At 36.8% G+C, this 25,695-nt stretch overlaps 1 protein-coding gene across 2 annotated transcripts in view; it reads right to left on the bottom strand.

Moving 5' to 3' along the window:
* Positions 1-25,695, bottom strand: part of EXOC6 (exocyst complex component 6) — a 185,393-nt gene that overhangs the window by 34,921 nt on the left and 124,777 nt on the right. Inside the window, exons 19-20 of one of the 2 annotated variants that reach the window (XM_024192625.3) lie at positions 21,905-21,934; positions 12,387-12,528 (exon numbers count right to left, since the gene is read on the bottom strand). In XM_024192625.3, the coding sequence (XP_024048393.1) occupies positions 12,387-12,528; positions 21,905-21,934 (172 nt within the window). The remainder of the gene's footprint in view (positions 1-12,386; positions 12,529-21,904; positions 21,935-25,695) is intronic. The other variant, XM_026650928.2, reaches the window with a different exon arrangement.

The raw sequence follows: 25,695 nt of genomic DNA, 5'->3' as shown, positions 1-25,695 counted from the left end.
CCTTCATCCTTCTATTTCTTGTTACATTCACTTGCTGCATCGTGTCTTTATTTAAGCTCTTTGGGGCAAGGACTGCTGTCTACGTACATGTTTCTGCATCCACCTTAACATTGCCATTTCCTGACTTCTAAGTGCCTTTTTATCTTAACATTCTTGTAATTCAGCTTTCACATATGGAAATTCATATGTTTTTAAAATAGAAAAATGAAGAATTTCTTTCACTATATTCAACTATTTGCTAGATGTCAGTGGAATGCTCTGTATTGCTCAATATGACCAGTCGTCAGAGGAAAAAGCCCTTGCCTCATTCCATACACACCTTTCTACCCTGTATGGAAAAAGACATTTACACCCACACTTATTGTATAGCAGGAGGCAGAAGTCTTCCCCACACACCTTCCCAGCACTGTCTCTGAACTTTCCTAGCTATTTATACATGCACTGAATCCATAGAATGATGGCAGGCCAATAAAAGGTCACATTACAAATCCAGGGTGTACGCACAAAGTATATTTTACAAAGCCATATAACTTCAACATTCACACCCAGTTTCTATCTCATTACCAAAGGCACATTTACAACCTGGAGATTATCTTCCCACCAAATTTCAACCTTTTGCTATGTAACATTGCTGTACTAGAGATGTTCAAAGAAGCACATTGTTAATAAATCATATACGGGCATGCTTTTTAAAAACTGTTAACTTTTTGCAAGTCTATTCTTCTTACTCTAGAGTAGGTTCTTACATTCATAAATATTGGTCTTTACTGTCTTAAATACAGTAGTAAGTAGTGCTCATATGGTACTAGGTTATTGTTATTTAATTATTAGTGGTGCATACAGCAACACTATTTAAGGCTGCAAAAGTGTTTCCATTCTAATGGGTCACTTTCTGTTTTTTACCTTCCTGGCTGACATTTAGCAGGTTTGTTCTAAGAATGAGAGTGATTTTTTAAAAAGAAGAACAGCTGAATACAAATGGTTTAGCTGTTTTCAAGAATGAAGAGAGGGATTATATTTGCCTTGTTATACAACAAATCTGCAACTTTTTTAATACAACATTTTTCATCTGCAGATGTCAGAGCATTGTACAAAAGAAGGTAGGTACCACTGACTTCATTTTACGGAGGGGAAACTGAAGTGTACAGTAGGTCAGTGGCAGAACTGAAAACAGAACCTAGGTCTCCTGACTCTCAAGTCCAGTGCCCTATCCACATTGCCTCCCTGGAAGGGTAAAATGCAGGTTTGAAAAGAGGTTAGCTAGAAAATTTTGAAAGTCAAATGAAAGCTGACATACAGAAAGGAGATACTGGTTCAACTAATGGAAAGAAAAAATAATAAATGGCCCCAATCAACCAAGCAGCTATGCATACAATTAACTTCAGCATGGAGCAGTCCCATGCATAAAGTTAAGCATGTGTGAAAGTGCTTGCAGTAGTGGGGCCTAGATACCATACCAATACAATGTTTTGTACAAATTGGCAAAATAGAGACTAAAGAATATCCTAATGGGCAACTGTCAACTATACATGTAGAGTAAGACTATTAGAGGCATAGTTTATTATTTGCATTACAGTAGTGCTCTGGCCCCAGTCAAGGATCAAGGCCCTTCTTGAGGACATTTAAAGGTGATTGCCAAAGCATTTGTGAAAAATTTAAATAAAATTTTTAGACAATAAAGCAATATCCAAATTTATTAATTTGGACAAATACATTAATTTACAATACAAATTAGTTTAATTTTCACTAACCAAAGTTTTCATTAAAAAAAAAATCAGCATTTTAGACCAGATCCAAGACCAACAGAAATGTGTGATAAGTCATATACCATTGTTCATTAACGGTTAGTTAGTACTAATTGGTTAACAGTGACCAAGGTATTTGATTTCTGAGTTGCATGTGTTTCCTGTATTAGGAAACATACTGTATCAGTGATATAGCTAACATTCTACGCAGAGGATGGGGAAAGATTCATTGTAGAAGTATTTTTGTAAAAAAATAAAGTTTGAAGCACTGGTGTGAGGAGAGCTGCCAAAAATTAAATTTTAAAGAGAAAGTATTAGCTTTTTTATTTAAACAAACCATATCAAGAAAATATTGCCTGCACACCTACTAGCCTATGGAAATCTCATATTTTCCTGGGCTGTGAAATGACGCTTTTTCACTACTTCCGACTCTAAATGACAACATATCCTGCTATTATCTTCTGTAGGCATTCTGTGACTGTCTGGGACTGCCATTTTTTCCAAGGGCTGGGACTGTAATTCTGTCCAGCCCAGTTGTCAAATACAGTGCCAAGCTCATGGGAATTACATTTGATGTGTTCCTGAAGCCCAGTGGTTTCTTACATTGGGGACTTCTTCAGCAACTTGCCATAGAGAACATCTAAGGAAGAGAATTAAATGAGGTGTAGCCCAAGGATCTACTCTTTTGGGGGCACTCCATAAATTACATAATGCAACACGAGAAGGAGGAAAGGTCCTTATTTTTTTGTGTTTGTTTCAGTGTTACAAGGTGTGGGTGGGTCTTGAAAATCACCAAAAAATGTGTTATGTAATTTATGGACAGTTTTTGATTGTGTGTGGGGTGGGGCCCCAAAAATATTCCTGCTTAGGGCCACCAATGGACTAGCATCACCTCTGATTATAGATATATAATTTTGAAGCCAGAAGGGACCCTAGTTATGGGGAAGGTCAGACAAGTAGATTTTTGTCTGGGTTACCACATTTCCATGACCATTTTATGAGGCTAATTAGGTATTTTATACTGCAGAATGTTTTAAGAGGACCAAAAGTAACATCTAGAGTTAAGGCTGTCAGTGTATCCATTCTAGAGGGTTCTTTCTAGATACTGATAAAACGTTGCCATATTTTTATCTTTCAGGGAAAAAATCCTCCATATTTGTTCTTAGCCTGAGAGTGAATTTTATTTTTACTCTGACCAAAACTGATTGAGCCATTTTGTATAGGATAGACAGAGTGAAAATTGCAAAGATTTGCCATTAAAAACACCCTCAGGAGTTTGGTCTGGTAGGGAATTAAGTTGCATATATGCATTATGATGGTCTGGTAAAAATCTTCTTTGGTTTGACCACCTCATAAGAAAATGTACAGTATTTAGTTCACGCACACTGTTTTTGTTCACAGGTCTCCCAGCATACTAATTGAACTGTTTAACATAAATATGTAAATAGAGTGAAATTCCATTTTCTGTGTGTATGTGGACTAGGATCTTTGAGTGTGTGTGTATCTACACAATCTACCTGAGTGCATTCACTACACAACCCTGAATCATTCAACATCCTCCAGCCCACACACTTAATGAAGCTTGGGAGCAAAGGAGAAATAATTTGCAATTATGTAATTAAAAGATGGATGGTAAAATGTATGCAAAAGGGGGCCAAGTTTTAAGATTGTGCAGACAACTTCAACTCTGGTATTTTCTGGTGTGAATGTTTTGTTCTTTTAACTAACTTTTCTATATAAAATATGGATGTGCATTTAAATAATAAATTCTAGGGAGTGGCAAACCTTTTAGATTTTATAGGCCAACCTCAGTGTACAATCCGGGGCTCTTTAAATTCCTTCATTCCTCCCAACAATCTCTCTCTGTGCCACCGTCCCATCCCCACTCTATGTCAGGGACTCCCCTGCAACACTCCCCCTGTTCCCCTACCTCATACCTGGGCTCTGTGCCTCCATACCAGGGGACTCTGGGTGCACGCCATTTCCCTCTTCCCCCATGCCCCCCCTTTCCCTCCATACTAGGGCTCCTGAATCTCCCCCTGCCAGGGATTCTGTGTACTCTCCTTTCCTCTCATACTTCTTATTGCCTCCTTCCCTCCTTTCGCCCCCATACCTCTCTTCCTCTTATTCCCCCATTCCATCTCTTACCAGGGTCCCCCATTCTCTCCTCATGCAGGGGCTGTGTGTATGCCCCAATTCCCCCCATCCTCCATGCCAGGTTTCCCCATCCCCCCTCTCCCATTAGGAGAATGGGCAGAGATGAAATAGGGGTATTGTTATGCTGGAAAGTATTAATTGGTATCATTAACCAGTTCTTTGATTTACAGACAATTGCAGAGGTGCTTGAAGCTGTGGCTGTGCTAAACAGATGGCCAGGGCTCTGTGTGTTCCCCACTTCTCCCCTTCTGGTTTTCCAGTTTTCCCTCAAATCAATAGGGTTCTGCTCATTGGAATTGATTGGACGTGGCGTTCAAATATTATTGTATTACATCCAAACACAGAAATGCCATCGAGTTAAGCTGTAAGGCCTCACAAACTCAGCCAATAAGTACACAAACAATTATTTTAATTTATATCTTAAGACAAAGAACATCTCTGCTATGCTGAAATTTAGGTTATCTGTTACAGTAAACAGTGATAATACTGAGCCTCTCTGTAGTTCTATATTTAACAAAATGCCAGGGTCTACTGTTTATTTTACGACAGGATCTACTGTTTATTTTACACCTATTAATGATCCCTAAGCATATGCAACTATCACTTCATGTCTGTGACTTGGTCAGTGTACAGGACTGGAAATTCAACATTTACTTTGAGAGCATAAATGAATAGTTTGCACCTAAGTGACAGAAACTTAAATTTGGGTACATGCTTAAGGTCATAAGTTAACTGAACACAGCTGTTTCTTCACATTCATAGCATTGCTTCTTGGATTCTAATTCAAGACAGCAAAGCTGTAAATTAATTTTTAACCCCAGAACATGAAGATTTAAGGCCAAATCCTGACCCAAAAATCATTTCAGCATCACAGAGCGTTTAGCACCTTTGCAGCACTGTTGGACTTTCCAGCTGCTCAACGTACCCTGAGGGGACCTTCCCTGTGGCTGTCAACTAGCACTTAAAAGTCACCACCCAACTCTGCCCATTGAATGCGTGATGTCCCTCTCTTCCCCCAAATTGCCATGAAGGATTACCTCAGGTGAGTTAGCGCCAACATGACTTCCCAGGAGAGGGGAGTTCAGCCAGCAGACTGAGTAGGCTATCGAGCAGGAGACGGTCTCCTGCAAAGAAACAACAGGGCTTTGGCTCCTCAATCTCTTACTTGTCTGTATGTGAGGCCACCTGCAAACGTGCTAAATAAAGTGAAATAGGGTCCAAATTATGTCTTCCCCCTAAAGCTGCTGCAACCCTATCCAGGCACAATATGGCGAAAAAGGGGAAGATCTATGAGAGAGTGGTTGGTCAGGAATGGCAGCAGGAGCTGATTTGCATTAATCCCCTTATCTCCCAAGCAGTTTCAGCAATTCTATGTCCTTTTATGGACTGGGTGCAAATTCCTTCCCTCTCTCTTACACACAAGCCTAACTGCCCTAAGAGTCAGCCAGGCTGATGCACAGGTGGGTTATGAGGCCTGCTAAATCTTGTGTGCCTCTTACTGACATTTAATCCTTCATCAGGATTTAGCTCTTTACTTTTTAAAAATAATGATATAGCAAAACTCTCTGGTAATTTTCTAGTTATTAATATTTCTAAATCACTTACAATTTCATTAAAAAATGCTGATGTCAATATATCCAGAATGGCATGATGTTTTAAATTAAAACTTTATAGTCCCTTAAACCACAGACCCTGAGTTCTACAATTATGCCAAGCATAAGCCCAAATTTAAATATCTATTTTGACAGACAGTGTCCATGGCAAGTCAAGTTTTCCCACAAACAGGTCTTTTGCTGCAGGTCTTATTCTATTTTAATAAATATATTTAAATGGTTTCAAATGCTATGGATCTAAATATACTTTCAGGTATAGTTTTTAATTTCAAAAAGCAATTTTAGTTCCTGTCACCTTAGATAGGAAACATTTCTACTTATATTTAACAGTATAAATTACCAAATAATTTTAGCAATGACAGTCGTTATAGAACATTAAATACATATACATCCGATTATATATTATTAGTGGCGAGCACACATCTAACGTGTTTGTAAGTCAGAAAATCCAAAAGTTTGAATGCTTTCCTGAAGCTTTTTATGTGTTCTTGTGGTTCTTCACCAGAACCAGTGCTCAGTCTCTCCTAGCAATCTCCCTTCCCCAAACAAACTCCTGCTACTCTTACCCACTGCATTGCAGGGAGAGACCCAAACAGTCTGCCCCTGCTACAGCTTGTGAGTTTTATCTTCGGGAGGTGACTGAAATTCCCCATTTCCCCCCAGGGTACTCGTATTCTGGCGCAAGCAGGAGGATTTCTCTGTGGCTTTTCTGCAACAGGCCTCAGTGGCCCCTCTTATAATGATTATCAGAAAAAAACCTGGGAAACCCTAAAGTTATCCCATTCATACTAGCTGCAGATTACCACAGATATAAAAGACACTGTATAATATATAGGGAGTAAAACAACTACTTCAGTTCCAATAAAAACACCTGCAAAACCTCCACCCATCCCATGAATCAAATCCAAAACTTTTAAAATGTTGGGAAAGGTTGATTAAGTTCCCCAACCCCCAACCTCCCCAAAAAAATTTCTCCTGGAGACAGAGGAGTCACAACATGCTTTCTTTAACATTCCTCTTTCTTCTCACACCCTTGTCTCCTTGGAAATGGGGAGGCCTGGCAACATAATTTCCTCTTTTAGAATCAGAGGAAGTTCATCTTGAAGCAGCCAGGTAATCTGGTCCTTCTGTTCTCTGGCATCAGGAGCAAGTAACCTCGCTGCTGAGCCCTGCTGATCTGCCCCTTTAAAATGTAAACCAGTATGGATCCTCAAAATGCAATGCAGGATTGTGAAATCTCAGAGCATGCCATAAGAGCTCTTCCTCCATTCCCACAAGAACTATTAGTCCCTGTACTCGTTTTATGACTAACAAAACTTCAGTCTCCAGGGAGGTTAATACAGAACCTTTTTCAAACACTAAATTCACTAACAATTTTTTGAAGGAAACAAATTTTACAGGAAATCAAATTTTTGCCATTGTTATTTCCTTCTCCTGTTTATATAATATACTTTTAAACCTGAAAGAATAAAAAAAAAAGTATCATTAAAATCAGAACAAATGTCTAGATACCGGAATGTTGCTAAGACTTAAAATAATTAAAATGGCTATTTAGAAGAACTGAACTTTCTGCATTACACCTGAAAACTTTTGAATTCAGAATGCATCTGATATACCCTCCACTTCTGGGTCAGTAAAACATCAAATCCATTTATCAAATACAGTAGGAAGCTACCTGCCATTTGTGAATTATTTGCACATCCCGAGTGCTAATGGAAATGTCACTGTCATAGCCATTAATCCAAAAATGTCAAAGAATAAAGCTGGATGAGGGCGATGAGCAAGAACATAAATCACAGCCAGCACAGTGATGTCTGGAATGTGACTGTGACAGACCTTATGAATGAATCTCCAACAACAAAGCAATCTTTGGGCAGACTATGGTGCCTACCCCTTATTCTGCACATTATAAGATGGTATTTTTTGTAACATACTTATTCAGCAAACATTACATAAACTCTTATTTAGCTGTAGCTAAACACTTCAAAGGAAATATTGAATATTTGATCAAATATATTTGCAGAGAAATTGTTATACTTTACATTAAAAACATTGCACAAAGAGTTAAAATTTTACCAACAGTTGTATATATATATAAAAAATGCTACACGGCACCTGGGGTTATCCATTATAGTTAAGCATGAAAACAGTTTCCATAAAATTATTACTCCCCCGGTCCCTCACCTCACACACACACAACTTTTGGAAACATTCACATTTTGTTCTGAAATTTTCCATGCTTAGTCTCTGCTATATGCTAAATTAATTTTGGGGGGAAACTTAGAGCATCATCCTTTTGGCTAATTTTAAGTTATGGGAAAATTAAAAATCAGACTTCTCACTGTAAAAACATTCTAACCTCATGTTTTTGAGCAGGACGATAGCAAAAAAGATAGAACTTGTAGAGACATAGTCCTGATGAAAAACAAAATCCTTCAATTGGTTAGGAAAAAGTAAACAATAAAGTTATATGTGACTGAGAAGTCACTTAGAGCATTCTCACTAGAGAGCTGCTAAGATTATAGCACAGTTTACTGGAACCCTACCTTCTCTATGACATCATGGCACACTTTCCTTGTATGGCCTGAGGAGGGAGGGGCTGCTGCTGGGATAATATTCAGGAGGTAGACTATAAAAGTCTCTTTGAAACATATAATGAAATCTAAAAGAAAGGCCAATAAAACCATGGGCATGGAAGATTATTACAGTTTAATTTCATTTCTAGAAATATAGAAAATGTAAATTAATTATCCTGAGTAAAAGTCGGAAAAGGAAAAGCATTCCCTCTCAACCTAATAGAGGGCAGAAAACCCACATTCAGGATTAGATTTTGGGTCTCAAGCAATGAACAGGTCATTATGTTGTGCAAGTGTCTAAGAGAAAAAGTAATGCTACATCACTGCTTCAGCCAACCCCAGGGCATTTGAGCAATGAGCAATATGGTAGTGGCTCTGGAGTTCCTACTAAATCTGTCTTTATATTCAGGTACAACTTTTTAGGAAGGAAGGGAGTGTGAAGTTAATGTGGTACACATGGACAAGTATCACTTTTACACATACATGCTGAGTCTTATAGTCATAAACCACATAATTATCTGGCTGTAAACAGCATATCCTCAAAGATGCTGCCAGAAAATGAATAACTATCTCAGGAAGGGATGGAGAGGAAGAATTTTTTCAAAGAATTAAATAAAACTCTAACATATTTATACATAGCAAACATATGTATTAATTGTATCAGAATTATAGGCAGAGCTGTTAGCAATGCCTGGGCTGTAGTTAAGGTTGCCTAACACTTTTCATTATTCATTATTGTGCCAGAGTCATAATCTGGTCCCTGGTTCCCCCTTGCTTGGGAGAGGGGAGGAGAAGAGGAGCAAATGGGAGTAATTTGTGCCAGCCCTATAGTTGGACCAGATTACCTCCTCTGCACCAGCTCAGCTGGGCAGGCTGGTGGGGTTTGGGGGTTGACAAAGGCTCTGCCCACCCTCTGTCCTTGCCCACCTATTCCCTGCTTGCAGGATGGGGATTAGAAACCCAGTGGAGGCTGCCATCCCCTGCAGCTCTGGATACTTGTAAGTCACTGCAGGGAAGTGAAGGAGCACTAAGCAAAACATAGACCTTGGAATGCTAAGGTGTGAGCACGCTATCATGGAGGCACTGTCAGTGCTTTGGAGGCATGACCAGGCCTTCCAGCTTCTTGAACCCAATCACCCTGCCCTTAAACTACTTCTCGAACACATTTATTTAAGAAGGCAAAGTAAACTGTAGTCTCAGCAACATGATGTATAAGACTGCAATCTTTAAGATCATGCACTACTCACTCAAGCAACTCCATGAACTTGTCTTCTTGTCTGCCCTTTAAACTTCTATCACCTTCCCCAATATACTGGCATCTACTCCTGTTCTTGTCTTAATTTGGGCCTGATCCTGTAAACTCTTTTGCCATTGATTTAATGCGATTACTTCCATGGGTAAGAGCTATTCATGAGGAAGGATTTGCAGGACGAGAATCCTGAGATTGGAGGCTCTTTGGTCAGGGAATCTGTTATTATTTGTTCTACGAAGTGCCATGTACATCTTTAATGCGACGTAAATGCATAAATAAACGCATAAATAAATAATTAAATAAATAATAATAATAATAATGAAAGCAGCAAGACTATTCTGACTTGGAGCTAGATTATGCAGAGGCCTTAGTTAACTCACTGCTTGAGAGAAAAAAGTGAAAGAATTGAAAAATTCCACAAAAGTGCCAGAGAAGATACCCAGTGGTGGGCTTCAGGTGAACCCATACTTGAGGGACAGCCCTTAGCCTTTGTTACTATGTTGAACTATCATAAGAGTTAATTTGTTGGTAGCATAATCTATGTTTAATTTTTTTTCTCTAACAAAAAGTAAATTGCTATGCTTTGCTTGTTACAGCCAGTTTTTGGGTAAGCAGAAGATGATTGAGATAATGAATAGCACCCTGTGCGTTTTTAACAAATGCAAAATAATATGCAATAAAAGACAAAACAACCTGCAAAGAGAAATATAATGAAAAACATATCCCAACACAGGACCGGGCCTGACTTCCCGCTCTGGGCGTTGTAACCTGGCATTCAAGGTTGCAACACCACTCAGACTTGGCCCCAGTCCCTCTGTCATGACAGAGGATTGATGGGCCAAACCTGAGTGGTGCTACAATCTTGTGTGACAGCTCGCAAGGTGGCCAGGCCAATCCTGAGCAGCACCGTGCCCCCAGGTGCTAGGCTGGAACGCCCAGTGAATGTCCCATGGGACAAGAGCCGCTGCTGTGCGGTGAATGCAAGGCAGCCTTTCTCTGCACCTCTCCCCCCACTCCCCGGTCAAGGCCTTCCAGTCCCCAGGGTCAGAACCCACCCTCCACACAGGGCCCCCCTGCCCTCCCATTCCCTCAGGACCTCCCATAATAAAACGAAATACACTTCCCCAAAAATCAAACAAATAATCACAATTTTTTTAAAAAAATCATGGGGCTCTAATAATGAACATAACAAAAACACTTTCTAGTAAGGTCTTTCCTCTCAGGAATATGAAATGTATCACAGTACAGTTCTGTTTATTCTAATGTATTCTCTTGAATGGTTGGAACTTCCAGTCTACTATATGTAATGGTTCCCTAGGCAACACTTTCAGCCATAGTAAATATCACTCTAGACATCATAAAATAGCCTCCAACTTCTGAATCATAAAGCCATACACATTACATTTTATTATCGACAGGGCTGGTAGCACCGCCTGTTATTAACATACATATTATAGATCTTGTTTTCAGTTTATAACTTGCCAAACTTTTACTATTTGGGCTAGAATTTTCCAAGTTGGAAAATACCTCAAGTTGATTATTTTTTTTTGAAAGTTTCAGCCAAAATGGTTCAGCCATTTTTGAGAACAAGGCTAGGGAAAATAGGTTTTGACATTTAAAAAAAATGTGGTGACCTTTCCTTTGTAAAGCTCTAGTACCCCCATGCTTTGGGGTAGGTATTTAAAATTTGGCATAGGGGCGGGGTGTGTGTCAAGATGTGCATTTTGATGTTCCTGTGAAAGTCTGACCAAATTTAGCCAAGTAATAAGCCTTTGAAAAAAAACTCAGTTTGCATGTTCTCTGCAAAGACTTCTTAAGAGATTAGCACCCAAATTATCTAAAAATTCCTTCCTTGGTTGCCTGACAGCTCCTAGTGTTGAGCAGACTGGCATGCAACATCCCTAGAGAGCAACTGAACATTGCTCTAACCCTGCAACTGCTGCTGTCAACTGCTCTGGGCTGGGGTATAGGCTAACACCAGAACTGAGAGCGTGGAGACTGTTTCTCCTGTGCTTCCTCCCCCAGGCACCCTGGAGGATGAAGCTGCCTGACTTGAACACAGAAGAGACAAGAGAGAGCCAGATGGTGGGAGAGGAAAAAGACTAGATTGGAACACAGACTTTTGACCTTACTCTTTCTATGCCTCGGCTCCCTATCTGTAAAATGGGAATAATATCCACTCATGACATAGGGATGTTGTGAAGATTAATTAATTAATGTTTGTGAAGCACTCAGCTAAGTATAGTAATGAGTACCATAGAAAGCATATGAGGTAATTATTATTCTGTATTTACAGCAAGATTTCAATAGTAAATAAGGTAAATAAGGTCTGGGGTCACACATTGAACACTCAGACAAAATATTTAACAGCTGCTCATTAATTGAGCACCATCCATCTTGTGCATTGAATGAGGCAGGGCCTGTGGAAAAAATAGTATGTGATCATATAATTAAAGACTGTATCATAATGCAGATGCACAAGGGGATTGAATTAAGGTTGCACAGGCAACCTCTATTCTGGCGTTTCCTAAGTTTTCAGTGGCTGACTATGAAACCTTAATGTTCTTTTAACATAGTATTTTGTGTGTAATTTTATGGTAGATTATAGCTTTGTATTACATAATGATTATTATGCTACTAGAAGACGCAATAGAAGGACAATTCAATCTAAGCAATGCTTAGTTTCATTAAAAAGCTTTCCAGGTGCCTTAATATTCAGGGTCTTTATTTAAAACCATCTAACTGACAGCATTTTTGGGTCCTGAATATTTAATACCCTTTAAAAAATTGAGATGTCATAAGTTAATATTTTCATTTAAATAATTTAACTTCATTTGGAAAATTATTCTCACAGTTATCTACATAACCAAAAATGGTACCGTACTTTAAAATATAGGTTAAATAAAAGCATAAGCAAAAGACAAAGAATTTGTATGCTATAGAAGAGGATCACTACTTGGCTTAGATAAAGAAATTTTTTTTAGTGTCATGGCAGTTATAATGAAACATACAAATACTGTAACATTCAGAATTCTCTACTTACATTCACACTGTATGACATCTAAGTTAAATTGCTGAACAGCTCCCATGCTTATCTGTTTTAACTCACTGTCCAATAGCATCTGCATCAGGGATGTTGAAAGATGTTGGCAGGCTGACATGCAAGCTGTCTGGGCCACTTTTCCCTGATAAAAAGGGTAACACGTTGTAAGATAGCAAGCAAATTATATACCACCAGATAATGGCCTGTATTACTTTATTTTATATACACACACAAATTCTTAATACAACTACACTTAGAATAGACACTGAATGATTAATGAAAATGTATTTGATGCAATTGTATCAGTTTTGAATATAATTAAATCTCTAGGAGCATTAAACACAACCCAAATATGTATTAAGCAAGAGTTGGTAATTTTTCTGGACTCATAGACAAATCCAAATATTTTTCAAGAGTATAGACTGGAAGAGTATCATGAAAAATATTCGTTGCTGAAATATGTTGTTAACCTTATGACGACATTTTTGAACACAATGCAAACTGGAATGGAAATTGACACATTGCATATGTGTAACACCATAAAACAGACAAATACCTTTATAGAATCAAAACATTTGCTTTTACCTGGGTATTTTACTATAATAGCTCATTATTACAGAAATATTAAACTGTTGATTTCCAGCCCAAAAACCTGCTGCTTTCGAACTTCAAGCCTGTCCATACACTTTTAAAGTATTTGACAGGTCAAATAATGGTCCATGGAAATCAACTACCTACAAAATGAATAGTGGCCCTCTGCTGTACAAAACAGAAATAATTTTCTAATCACAATCCAGTTATTTACATTTTCATTACAATTTTTACAGAATCCTTCAAAAGAAATTATTTACTGTTGCAAGAGATTAATAAAACAAAGCACAATTTAGCTATGACCATGCTAAACTATTTAATCAAATGTTAATTTAAAACCAAATATGAAAGTTGCACTGCAGATGGATAACCAATTAAGATGAAATTTCAAAACAATTATTCATTATGACTATCTCACTAGACTATCTTTTACCCATAATGTTGCAATATTTTTAAAACATAGAAATCTTTGTGTTAAATTGTAATGTTATGCTTTACTGAACTTGTGGTTTAATGTACCTTTAAATAAACATGTTTTAATGTAATGATCTCAGTTAATGATATAATTTATTTTGTAACATAGCTCAAGTATTAATATACCATATTTTTATAGAGGAGAAATGATTTAGTATACCTTGTGCAATATAAATAACTTTACCTTTTAAATTATTACTGTAATTTTAATTACAGGCCAAAAAATAATTAAGACTATTTTCTAAAGGATAAAGAGACAGATTTTGCCCTTAGTTATGTAAGTACAACACATTCATTTCAATAAGAGTTGTATGTTTATGAATATCAGAGAGCAAAATCTGGCCCTAAATATTTTGCATTGCTTTCATAATTTACTGTTATAATTGAATTTATCAAAAGAATATATACATAATACAATGTATCATTTTGGAATTTCTTTGAACTTTTCCTGCTTTTGTTCATGGATATTACATTATGCACTCTGTTCTGATGTCAAACTGGAACTTCCAACAACTTTCACTAATATATCTTTAGCATTAGGACACCTTGAACTGTAAGGAGCTTCATATCTAAAATGTCAATTTCTTAGTTGAAAGCCTTAAAAAAGTAAAGCAGGAGCAAATAACATATTTGACCAAAACAGATGAACTGCCAACAAGGAATGTAAGAAACAATGCAAGAACAGCATGCTTAAAAGTCTCCCAAACTCAATGGTAATTACATTGGGAGACATGCAGCTCTATTCCCCAAGCAAAACAACATCAATATGAATGGGGGGGGGGAAAAGGGGAGGAGGATAACCAATGGGCCACAATTCATTTAATTACAATGTAGTAGGTTTGAGATACTTAATGGAAATGTCATTTTGATTTAATGGAACAACTAGTGCATTTCAGTTTAATGTACTGCTCCATCAAATCAGCTCCATGTCCTATTTATGCTGCCACCATAATGTAATAACAGTATAAGCAGATTAATAGGTTGTCAAGAAAAAATTTAACATTCAATTTATTTTATATGCAAACATAGTGTGTATTCTTATAAACAAAAGATTCCATTTTACCTTTCTGACCAAACTTCTGAACTTAATTGTTGTAAACTGGCATGTATCAATAGCACTGGAGCACAAGATAACGGTGACAATACAGAAATACATGATATGAAATAATTCTGTTGGACTTTTTAAAATAAGTATCAATATATGTTCATTTAATGCTTATTTTAAATGACAAAATGCAAACATCCTAAAATTTAAATTACTCCCAACTATGCACTTGAACTACAGGCTTATTGTTCTCATGGTACAGTCAAGGAGTGATAAGGGGGGAGTTTACTGTACACAATTTACAACTATTCAGTGAGATCACTAGGTTTTTGTAAGTCTATGTTAAAAAAAAGTAAGGCTAAATCTATTAAACTTATCGTTTCTTCCACACACAAGAATCTGAGTTATTACTCTACTAAACTAATTTAAACTCCTTTATAGATTTACTTTGCAATGTTCAGTATTTCCAAATTCAAAATGCACAGGGTTATAACACTTATTCATAGGAGAATAAAATAAAAATTCAAGTAATTTTTTTAGAAAATGTGAAACATTATTTCAAATTCATATCTGATAAATGAGGTCTGACTATATTCATATTCCAACTTATATAACGTAACAATTTGTCATCCCTATTTTCAATATTTTTCAAAATAGATGTTTTTAAAAGTAAACTTACGGGTCCATGAATATTATCATAATGTACTACTACTTCAGAATAAAACTAGTTCAGTTAATTTTAAAGCATTCTTACTATTTAGCATTTGTAAGTTTGAGGTTTTTCGAAGTTACTCTTTCAAGCAAGTAAATTAAATAAACATATCTGATGTCATGCATAAATTCAACAGTTTTATTGCATTCTACTATTGCAGAGCTCTATGAAGAAACTACTACCATCTCATCTTCAGACAAGTTATAATTGCCGCTATCTACTAAGCATATTCTTTTACTTCACCAACGCAAATGTCAGGAAACAAGGACCCTATTCTATAAGCAAAAACACCTGCTAAATTTTTTTAAAGCTAACTACTTTTACCAACCCTTTACATTTTGCTGAAATACAAGTTTGTAAAAAGAGAAAACCCTTAGACAAACTTCTTATATTTCAAAGGAGCTTGTAAAAAAGAATCTGCTGACATATTAAATCCTTTCTGTAGTACCCAAAAGCTTTTCTCTTAAGAACAATTGTAGTAAAAAGACATTTGGCTCCTAGGAAATTCCCAAAGGGTCAGCCATATGCATCCTTCCATGGCACCTTCACGGTACTGCTTTCTACATCCATGCTAGCTGTCTCAAAAGCAGCTTTCATCATTCACTAGGGTGTCAGTCAATATGATTTATGGACTGCATTCAACAAAGTCAAAGCATATAGAATGAGAAATATGACTACAATCTGCTAATTTGTTTTGTATTGAGCCACTTAAGAGTCAAAGACCTGATGTCAGGCTAAGACCAGCAACACAATTAACCAGCCGGTGACAGATTCATCCATCCTCCCTGCCAGGCAGTGCCAATCAAAGACAGCATGAGGTGACATTTGGAGAAGTCAGTAAGAAAACCCATTCTCTAAGTAGCCTATGTGGGCTTCTGATTGACAGCTTTTGACTATAGCTTGTGGAGCACCACCACCCTTTACCCAATAGTTCCTCACTGCAAGCTGTGAAATAAGGCTTTCACTGCCAATCACAAGAACAATAAAACAACACAAACTACCATCCCCAATGAAAAAGAAAATAAGAAAACTTGTCTGTTAAATCTAAAAAGTTAAGCTTCAAAATTAATTTAACTATATTAAAAGATATGAAGCAATTTTTAAACTTACTGAAACTGCAAGAAAACTAAAATACATACGCTTCAATAGTCACATTAATTGTTTTGTTTAACAATTGCAGTAACAAATCCAACTTTTGATAAATAGATGAAAAATTTATTTCTTAAAACAGTAGGAGAATTTTAAAAATACATAATTTCACTATTTATGTAATTCCTCCTCCCCAAAGGGTTGATCAAAATAAACTAAAGATTTACATAGAGAAATAATGTATCATTCTTTTTTCAGTAGTCACCATTTCCTCTAAAGCAGCAAAGGATCTTTAACTTTGTATTAACAAAATACATGCATCACTGTTGAAAGAACTCTTCAACTATCTGATAGCCCACTTATTAGATAAAAAAAATTCCATTTATCCTTGTGAACCAAGTATTATCCACTATTGTTTTCAAATTAATTTATCTCAGAACTTAAGCTATAATATATCCTGAACTTTCCAAATAAGGGCCCAAGACTGCATCTTTTATTCACAGAAGCCATCCCATTGACTTAATGAGACTACATATATATGGATTTTTAGGATGAGGACCTACATTTTTATAGGTATAGTGCCACTATAAACCACAAAAGTGAAGCTTATATAGGATGTTTATGTGAGAAGAACCCGAAGATTAAAATAAACTCATACGGCCAAATCCTAGTAGCTTTTGCAAAGCAGAGGCAGCAGGAGCTTCATGACACACAAGGGCTGCACAGCTCCAAAAGACAATGCACCTCCATACCATTGGTTAAGAGATCTGATCCTGATCCATTACAAATCACATAGGATTACTCCAACCCCAGCAGCAAGGAGTGTCAGTGGTGGTGTTGGGAGACATGCTGGCTCCTTCAACAGAACAGGAAGCTCATTACATGAACTCTCTACCTGCGCTACACCTCTCATATGTGCAGCTGAAGAAGATGCCCTTATCACACCACTTCTGCGACTCTGGATCAGTCAGCCCAGGGCACAGCTGGTTTGCGTGACCTGTTGAGGCTCATACTCCCTTACTGCCACATAACAGGTATCATGATTTAGTAAATTTATAGCACCTAAATGTATGCTAGATGATTCACCGAAGAAAGAGAGAAAGAGATTCTTTCCATTCCAAAGAGTTCAACATTTAAATGTGGTCATTGATTTTTATGTTAATTGGAGCTGACTGAATATTGTTTGCTTTTTTTGCCATTAAGAGAGAGGGTAGGTGTTAGGATGTAGATTAAAGAGGAAGCAAGAGTCCAGCACTGTGGACTACACACTCCTCCTTTTCCACACCATGCAATGTCAGTTACAAGTCTGTCTGGTTTTCTGTGCAGGAAAAGGAAATGGGATTCTTCGAATGTAGGGCAACTTTCTGCTGAACAAGCTAATCTTCTATGGAACCAGCATACACCTTCATCCAGGATAATTATACTTCCTCATTCTTGTGCTTTATCTGGATTTCTCTATTTAGATTGCAAGCTTTTCAGGGCAGGGGCTCTCTTTTACTATGTGTGCATCCACTGCCTAGCACAAGGCCTGTTAGTTGGGATTTCTAGGCACTAATTTAATACAAATAAATCATAATCTGTGGTTTTTAAGATTCGTTTTATTTCTTCACTTCAAGAGCAAGGGTAATTCTGAGTATTCCTATTTCCTTCTTTACTTCCTCACCCTGGATTCTTGTCTGAGCATCAGCTAGAAGGGGTGCTTGAGTACCATGTGAGGTGCCCCCCTCCCTCTAAATTCTGAAGCCTCTGTAGTAGTCCCAGGCTTTTGCAATCTAGACATGACTGACCATGACCCTCCCTGCACTCTTATATGCCTCCTGCATGGCCAGTATGTTGAACATTTTATATAGAAATATTTTCTATTAATGTTGCTGGTGCAATTATCTCCAGACAATTTGATGGTTCAGCATGAGGCTATGAACTCTGACCTCACATATGGGAAATTTCCAACTCCCAAATTAGATCTGTTAGTCTTGTCTGTGAATCCCAAGATGGGGCTAAGGTGGGGCTAGTATTAGCATACAGATTGGCTCGATGCACATATTTCACATAGAGAGGTGCTGGAGTTGCTGAGACCGACCAGTCATGGGGACTTCAAATGTTCAAACAGATGATGATTCTTCTGAATCAACTCGGAATTTCATGGCTGACAGCCACAATCCTGACTGTTGGCTCTAAGAATGGAAATGAGCACACTGGATCTGGAATCTGGGCTGGGATTCAATTGAATGGAGTTGGCTATTACATTTTTGTCATGAATAGACTATTATAGTCTTCATTTGAAGTTAGGCACTTTCTTTTGTTGGGGCAAGAGACCTGTCATGATGGTCTACCCTCAAAAATTGATCGAACTGAGGAATTTCCAGAAGATCTTCAAGAAAATACTCCGCAACCAATTGACTGAGCTAGCGATAGTTTAATTAACTTTTGTTTTCTAATATCTGCATAGTGGCATCTAAATCTCCTCGCTGCTGTCTTTATCCTCTTGGGTCATCTTGGTTTAGAGATAATCTGTAACAGGTGAAATGACAGGGGAGACTACTTGAGCATCAATGAAAAAGTCTCTTGCTGAGTGACCAGTTGCCAAAAAGACTTTTTTGAAGTCTTATGCCACTGTAATCTCTTCAGGACGGGGACTGTCTCTTTGTTATATGTTTGAACAGTGCCTAGGAAAATGAGACCCTGATTCATGACTGGGGCTTGTAGATGCTACCATAATGAAAATAATAAATAACAACAATGGTTGTGCAGAAAGCGAAGAAAGTAGTTTTCACCTTCAAAACAGCATCCAAAGTCTTGCCCAGGGAAACTCTTCCGAGTGGTTGACAGTCTGGTTAATTTGGACTGCTGCCACTTAAGAAAACAGTAAAGTCTTTCTTGATGTGAAGAATTTTCAGGTTACTTTGAAGAAAACAAATTGCTCAAATGTGGAGTGAGTTCTTTACCACTGTGGATCAGGAAATTATCTCAAGGGAACATATACCAAGTTTTCTTTGTAAGTTTTAGCCAGCAGTCACCAAATCAGATCCATGTCCTTTCTCACTGGTGATACATGGAAGTGCTAGAATATCTTTGTTGGTGAAGACAGTTAATGTTTCCCTAAGGGTGGAAGGCAACATGCTGGCTATCCTTAAGGAAGCTGTTCTGAGGCCTCTGCTAAATAAACCATTACCAATCCATTAACAGGATTAAATTAAATTTGTGTGTGTTATGAGATGGTTAAGAAGTTAAGTGAGGGGACAAAGGCAATGGTGCATTCAACATGCTGATGATGCCCTGTACAGTGAACCACTATCTATATGAACTGCGAGTTGGATAAGGCTCAACCTGGACAAGACAGAAATAACTTGAATGCTGTGGGGGAAGCATTATCAATTAATATAAGCACCCCTGATTAAGGGCAGGTATTTGTCCTTTTAAGATTCTGGGCTAATCTTGGATACTGAGGTAGCAGCTTTGGTCAAAAGTGCATTTTTCCAAATGTGACTTTCAAGAAGTGCCCTTTGGAAGCAGATCTTGATACAGTTATGCATGCCTTTATCAATGGCAGATTAAATTACTATAATGCACTGCACATGGGGCTATATACTGAGCTCATTTGAAAACTGAAGGTAGTGCAGAACATGACTGCCTGTTTATTTAAGGTTATGTTTCACAGAGGAAACACATTACTGCCAGTGTTCCAGAATCCACACTATCTGCCAATATATTTTTGGGTGGAGTTCAAGGTGATGGCTTTGAGTAGAGAATTACTCAAACTTCAGCTGTCTCAGTAAAGAAGAGAGAATGCTGCTCATAGGGCATTTTTCCTTAGGGATCTTGGCTTTGGAAATTGGTCCTAACCCTCCTTGGTCTACCAGAGTCTATTTTCTGAACATTCTTCAGAGCCCACTTTTTTTTTTCAGTCATTGGAGGGTGGGGAAGGCAGGCTGATGGAATATGGTGGGTTGTTTGATGGGTTACTGTTATTAAAGGGGTTTGGTGAGCATCGGCAGTCCATTACGTTTTAGTTTTAATTGCATAAAATACGGTACCCACAGCAAACTTTGGATGGATGCTAAAAATTGGAATTAATAAAATGAAAATAATCCTAAATAGATGTGAGTCAAAAAGGTAAGGGAGAGTGGCAGAAAATAATATAATTTCATATACGTACAACAAAAATTCCTTTCCATTTGTTAAAAGAAGGAACAATTTAAGGGACGCTATTCAGGTTTATGCACCCCCCTGCCCTCCAAATTACTTTGAAAGTTTAGTTCCTTCCCTCCTCCCAAATTTGGAGATCAGGACTCCTCCAACTTGCTTTTGATAGCCAGTCCTAGGAGTGATGTGTTATTAAAAATAATCCAACTGTTTGGCTGCTCCAGATACAAAGCTGTGAACTACAATATACACATACACACTATGATGGAGTTTTTAATATATCACCACTGAAAGGACTGTTGTTGAAGGAGACACGGAGGAATCCTGGCCTTCAAAAACTACAGGAAAAAAACATTTAAAGGGAATAATTTTGAGCCCACAAAACTTTGACATATTCCTTTAAACTTAATATATGTGTTTTTGTTTCTATTTTACTAAAAGCACATCATTTTTGTAATTCTAGTAGTGCAGTTTCTACACATCTCCATGTTTACGTTCAATAAAAAAAACACCCTATGTTAGCTGAACTCTGGAAATTCTTTGGATACTTAGTAGCAAAGCTTTTGCTAGATTCAGCAAAAACAAAATAACCAACATCTCAATCTACTTCAAATATATTTCTCCACAAAAATAAAGATATAAAATATGTACTAACTTTAAAAAATAAATGTTTCTAACATTTACTTCAATATCATACATAATAAATGCCTTACAAAATCTTTCATTTTTTAAAATATGAGAATAATGCAATCAAATAAAACCAAATTGGGTATGATAAATCAAAATTCTACATGCATGTGAAATTAAAAAAAAAAAAAAAAAAAAAAGACAATTCTGCCACTCCATGTTCCGAAACAATTGCTAACAAACCCAATATTAATTTCTCAATTATCATGGAAATAATCTGTGGTTGTTCAAAGTAAACTGCTTTTAAAAAAAACTTGATGACCTGAAAATAACCAGGGCATGGATGAATCCCTAAATGCAATCCATCATCTTTTTACACAAAAACATTTGAGTGCAGACATTCCTTCAACTCCAGCCAGCATGTGCACCAAAAAGGATATAGAACTTTCACCAAATCTTTATTCTGTGCCACTGTTTTTTCCATTTTAACCTTATTCTGTATGCACATCCCACAGCTGCATTTTGACACCTGACCTCACTTCCAAAAGGTCTTAAAGTCTCCTCTGAATTATCTCATTTGTGATACAATGCACACCCTATCATGTTTCTGCAAGGCTTTTAGGGTTCCTTCTGTCCCAAAGAACGAAAGACCAACGTTAGTAATTAACCCGTTTCTTGCATGCAACCACACAACGAGGTACCCAGTGAGTCATCAAACAAATGGAAGGGTTGTGGGTGGGGGGATTTATTAAGTGATTAAATATTGAAGCAATAAGCCTGCAGGCAGTTCATAGTTTTTCAGTTTACATGCTTTTTCTTCATCTTGCATCTACTTACCGACATAGCTGCATGGTCATTGTTGTTATTCTGAGAAGGAAACCAGTAAGGCAATCAAAACAAAAAATTAAAATGTACTGTCAACATCAAAAGAAATGTTGGCATCAGTAAAAGGGAAGCAAATTCTTCAGAAAACTTTTATTTTACGAGTCTTGATACTTAATTATTAAGTACTAAAATTATTTTGCCATAGTCTGCATGAATGAAAAATACCTAGATCTAGGAAGGCTTAATTTGCTATATAAAGTTTTGATATTCTTAACACTCACAGAAGACAAAAATATTTTGCTATATCAAACTGATAAATTTTCTAAAATCCAAAGAAAGTCAAAATTCCTTGGAAAATGTAAGGAAAAAAGGTATAAACAAATTAAAAATTATTATTTTGCAAAGAGACACAAAAAAGTGATTAAATTGAAATGGGGTACTTAATATAAAGATTGTCTTTTTCAGTGGGAATGAGCTGTATGCCAAAATAAAAAATCCAAAGTAACACATTCCACAAGTAACGTTTTCTGAGTTGATCTTCTAGCAATTTTTAATTGTAATAAGTATTAACGATATACTTATTAAAATATTTAAAATAAAAATTAAACGGTTCCTTAAAAATATTTTCATTGTGTATATTTAACATCCAAACTACAAAGCACATGGTTATTAGTAATTTATTAATCTATTTCATTCAAGCAATACTTAGGAATGCTTTAGGACAATGCAAGGCTAAATAAAGTCTCTGTTCCATAAGTAATTTATTTTTTCACAGATTTTACTATTAATGGTAATTGGATGAACTAACAAATGTGAAAAGAAAATATTTTCCTTTTTCAAGCCTTTTATGCTAACATTGTTGCTAATGTACAGTACACTTACATCCCTGGAGTATATGAGAACTTTAAGGAGAAACAATGCTAGAGAGACATCACAGCGATGCCACAGTTGCTATGAGAGCAAAACCTGAACAGTTTGGGTTGTCACCTTTACCATGCTGTACCTAGATGTAGTAACTTAGATCATAGTGAGCCTGTTTTGTGTTCTTTAGATTCAAACATAAAATAGTATAACTATAAAACAAATTTTTACATTATATATTCAGTTTTTTTAAAGTTATGTCCCCATCAATACAAACACATCTAAGTATATGCCCATATGCAAGCATGGCACACACACACACACGGACGTGACTGTCTCTATACATTTAGAGGTAGTTATACATATTCCAAAAATGAAGTAGGTTCTAATGTCAGATGCACAGGAGTCATAATGTGTAACCTTCTGCTGTGCATATGCTTATGAAAGCATATGCACAAGCAGACTGGAGTCTAACCATCCTCCAACAGGCAGCACACCATGTCTGAATCAGGCTATGGAGAGCTCATGGGAGCAAGGTGGCCATGTCTCCAGACTAGCAAACACCTGAATTATATTCTGCCTTTCTGCTATGTGGATACACAAGAGGTGGAGGGAGAAGAGGCTCCCTGTACCTTTTTCTTTCCTCACCATACCCACAACCAAATGAGCAGGACTTGGTTCTATAGTTTCTGGATATAAAGAGTTCTGAACTATTAATATATGTTTGAATATCCATGATATTTCTACCACCAATGCAATAAGGCACCAACATTTCTTGAAGTAAAATTGTGAAGCTTTTATTTTGTTAATATAAAGTCCTTCTAAAAACTATCCCATCCAAAATCCAATATGTGGCACATTACAATCTAGCTTTGCTTAAAACATCAAAATCTCTAAGGTTAGGCTTGTTTATGTTTTATTAACTTGTTTAATTATGAAAATGAGGCAGTTTTGTGGGCTTGTCTATTGAAAATACCTTTATTATAAACATCCTTTTTAGGACAAATATTTCCCACTATTACAAATCAAACTCTGAAACCAATGGTAAGGAAAAGAATTAAATAATAAACTAATTTTCATATCATTTCTACAACTCTCTCACTAATATTTATATGCAGTGCAGAGGTCTGTGGAACGGGTTTCCACATTTTGTTGACTTGTTCATAAATCAATCAACCAGGTCAAGCAAATGTGTCCTAGGTTATTCTATTAAAGATGCTCAGAATAAGACAAAAAGATACCATCCTACATTTTACTGGAACCGTAATACTGGATCAAACTGGTAGTCCATCTAGCTCAGTATCCTGTCTATTACAGTGGCCAATACCAAATGCAAGAAACCCAAAGTAGGGAATTATAGAATAACCTGTCCATCAGGGGAAGTTTCTTCCTCACCTTCTCAGCTAGAGGTTAGGTTATGCTCTAAAATATGATGTATATCCCTTCCATTCTTTTTATTCAATTGTTAACTGATATAACTGCTTCTTTCCATTCTTTCCCATTCAGTGCTACAATGTTGGCACAGATAGGCAACTTCTTGCAAGGAAATGGCACTTATGTTAGCCCACTAATCCAGGGTTACTTAACATGTAAAACAGTGTCACCAAACGGAAATGTAGCAACCCACCATGAGTGCAAATGGCCATACGCCATATAAGTATATCAGTTATGACTAATGAAGCATAGCCCCTAAAAGAGGATTAGAAATGTTCCACGTCCCTCATATTTCACACAGCTATTAACCTTATGTGCCGAAAAAGGAATACTTTAAGAGTGGTGGGAAAACTAAGACAGAGAAAAATCAAAGCCACTTTAATATTAGATTTGGAATACCAGATCTGTCCCTTTATGCACCAACTCTAATATCTTGTCTCCTCTACAAATGGCCAAATATATGATGCTTCAGAGGAAAGCAAAAAAATCTCTAATTCCCTTGCCTACTGTAATTATGCTATAGTATTCATAGGTGAAATTCTTTTCTTGATTTAACTTCCAACAGAGATGTGGAAACTCCAGACTAATAGAAATATGTTATATTTATTAATAAGATTGTGCACCCGTCCAGAGGCACCAAATGTGGGTAAAGTAATCACACATCAAGCAATAGCAACAAGGAACATGCTGAAGCACAATGTAATGAATCCATAAAGGCTAGATGTTTTGGGCCAAATTTTGCTGTGGCACTGATATAAACTGGAAGTAATTCCATTGATTTCATTGGAGTTACTCCAGATCTACAATGGTATAAACTAAGAGCAGAATGCACCCTAGTAGTTGTGCACTTGTCTTGAAAAGTGACCAGTCAGACAGTGAAATATAATAATTGATACATAAATCAGATGGACAATACTCCCTTTACTCGGAGCTAAGGAAAATAAGGAATTTATCTGACTCATGAATGAAGATTAGTTTCAGTGGGAACTCAGACAGGTAGAAGCCTATGGAGTTTTTATGGACAAAAAAGATTTTAGTTCAAACAGAGCTTTGGGTTTAAATTTTTAGATGCTGTTCAAAATCACACGCACAATGTGCATGGGTCGAATTAGGTTTGCATTCTGTGGATCAGTGGACTTGTCCACAGAATTTGCAGGCACAATTAAAATGAACATTTGAAAATCTGGCCTGAAGTGATTTAAGTTTTATGAGATCTAAAAAACAGTATGAATGTTTACTACTAGTAGTTGAGTAAAAAAAAAAAGCTTTGAGGGTGCTGCATTTTATTTTCTTCTTTGAAAGTAAAATCTTTCACAAATAATTTATAATTTCGTTCATCATAATATATATAATTCTACACTGAATAATGCATCAGTTAGTATGTAAGCAATCTGAAATCATGTCTATCCCCCTAAAATATTTACTTAAAAGCTATTTTCTTCCAAAAATCAGAAAGTTAAAATGTATAGAAAATAGGACTCCAATAATCTGAAAACAAAGCCTATTTT

Source organism: Terrapene carolina, unplaced genomic scaffold, assembly GCF_002925995.2.
Source record: "Terrapene carolina triunguis isolate 2854851 unplaced genomic scaffold, T_m_triunguis-2.0 Scaffold95, whole genome shotgun sequence".
Classification (NCBI taxonomy): domain Eukaryota; kingdom Metazoa; phylum Chordata; order Testudines; family Emydidae; genus Terrapene; species Terrapene triunguis.
Note: the sequence above shows the minus strand (reverse complement) of the source record. Positions and strands in the feature narration are given on the sequence as shown.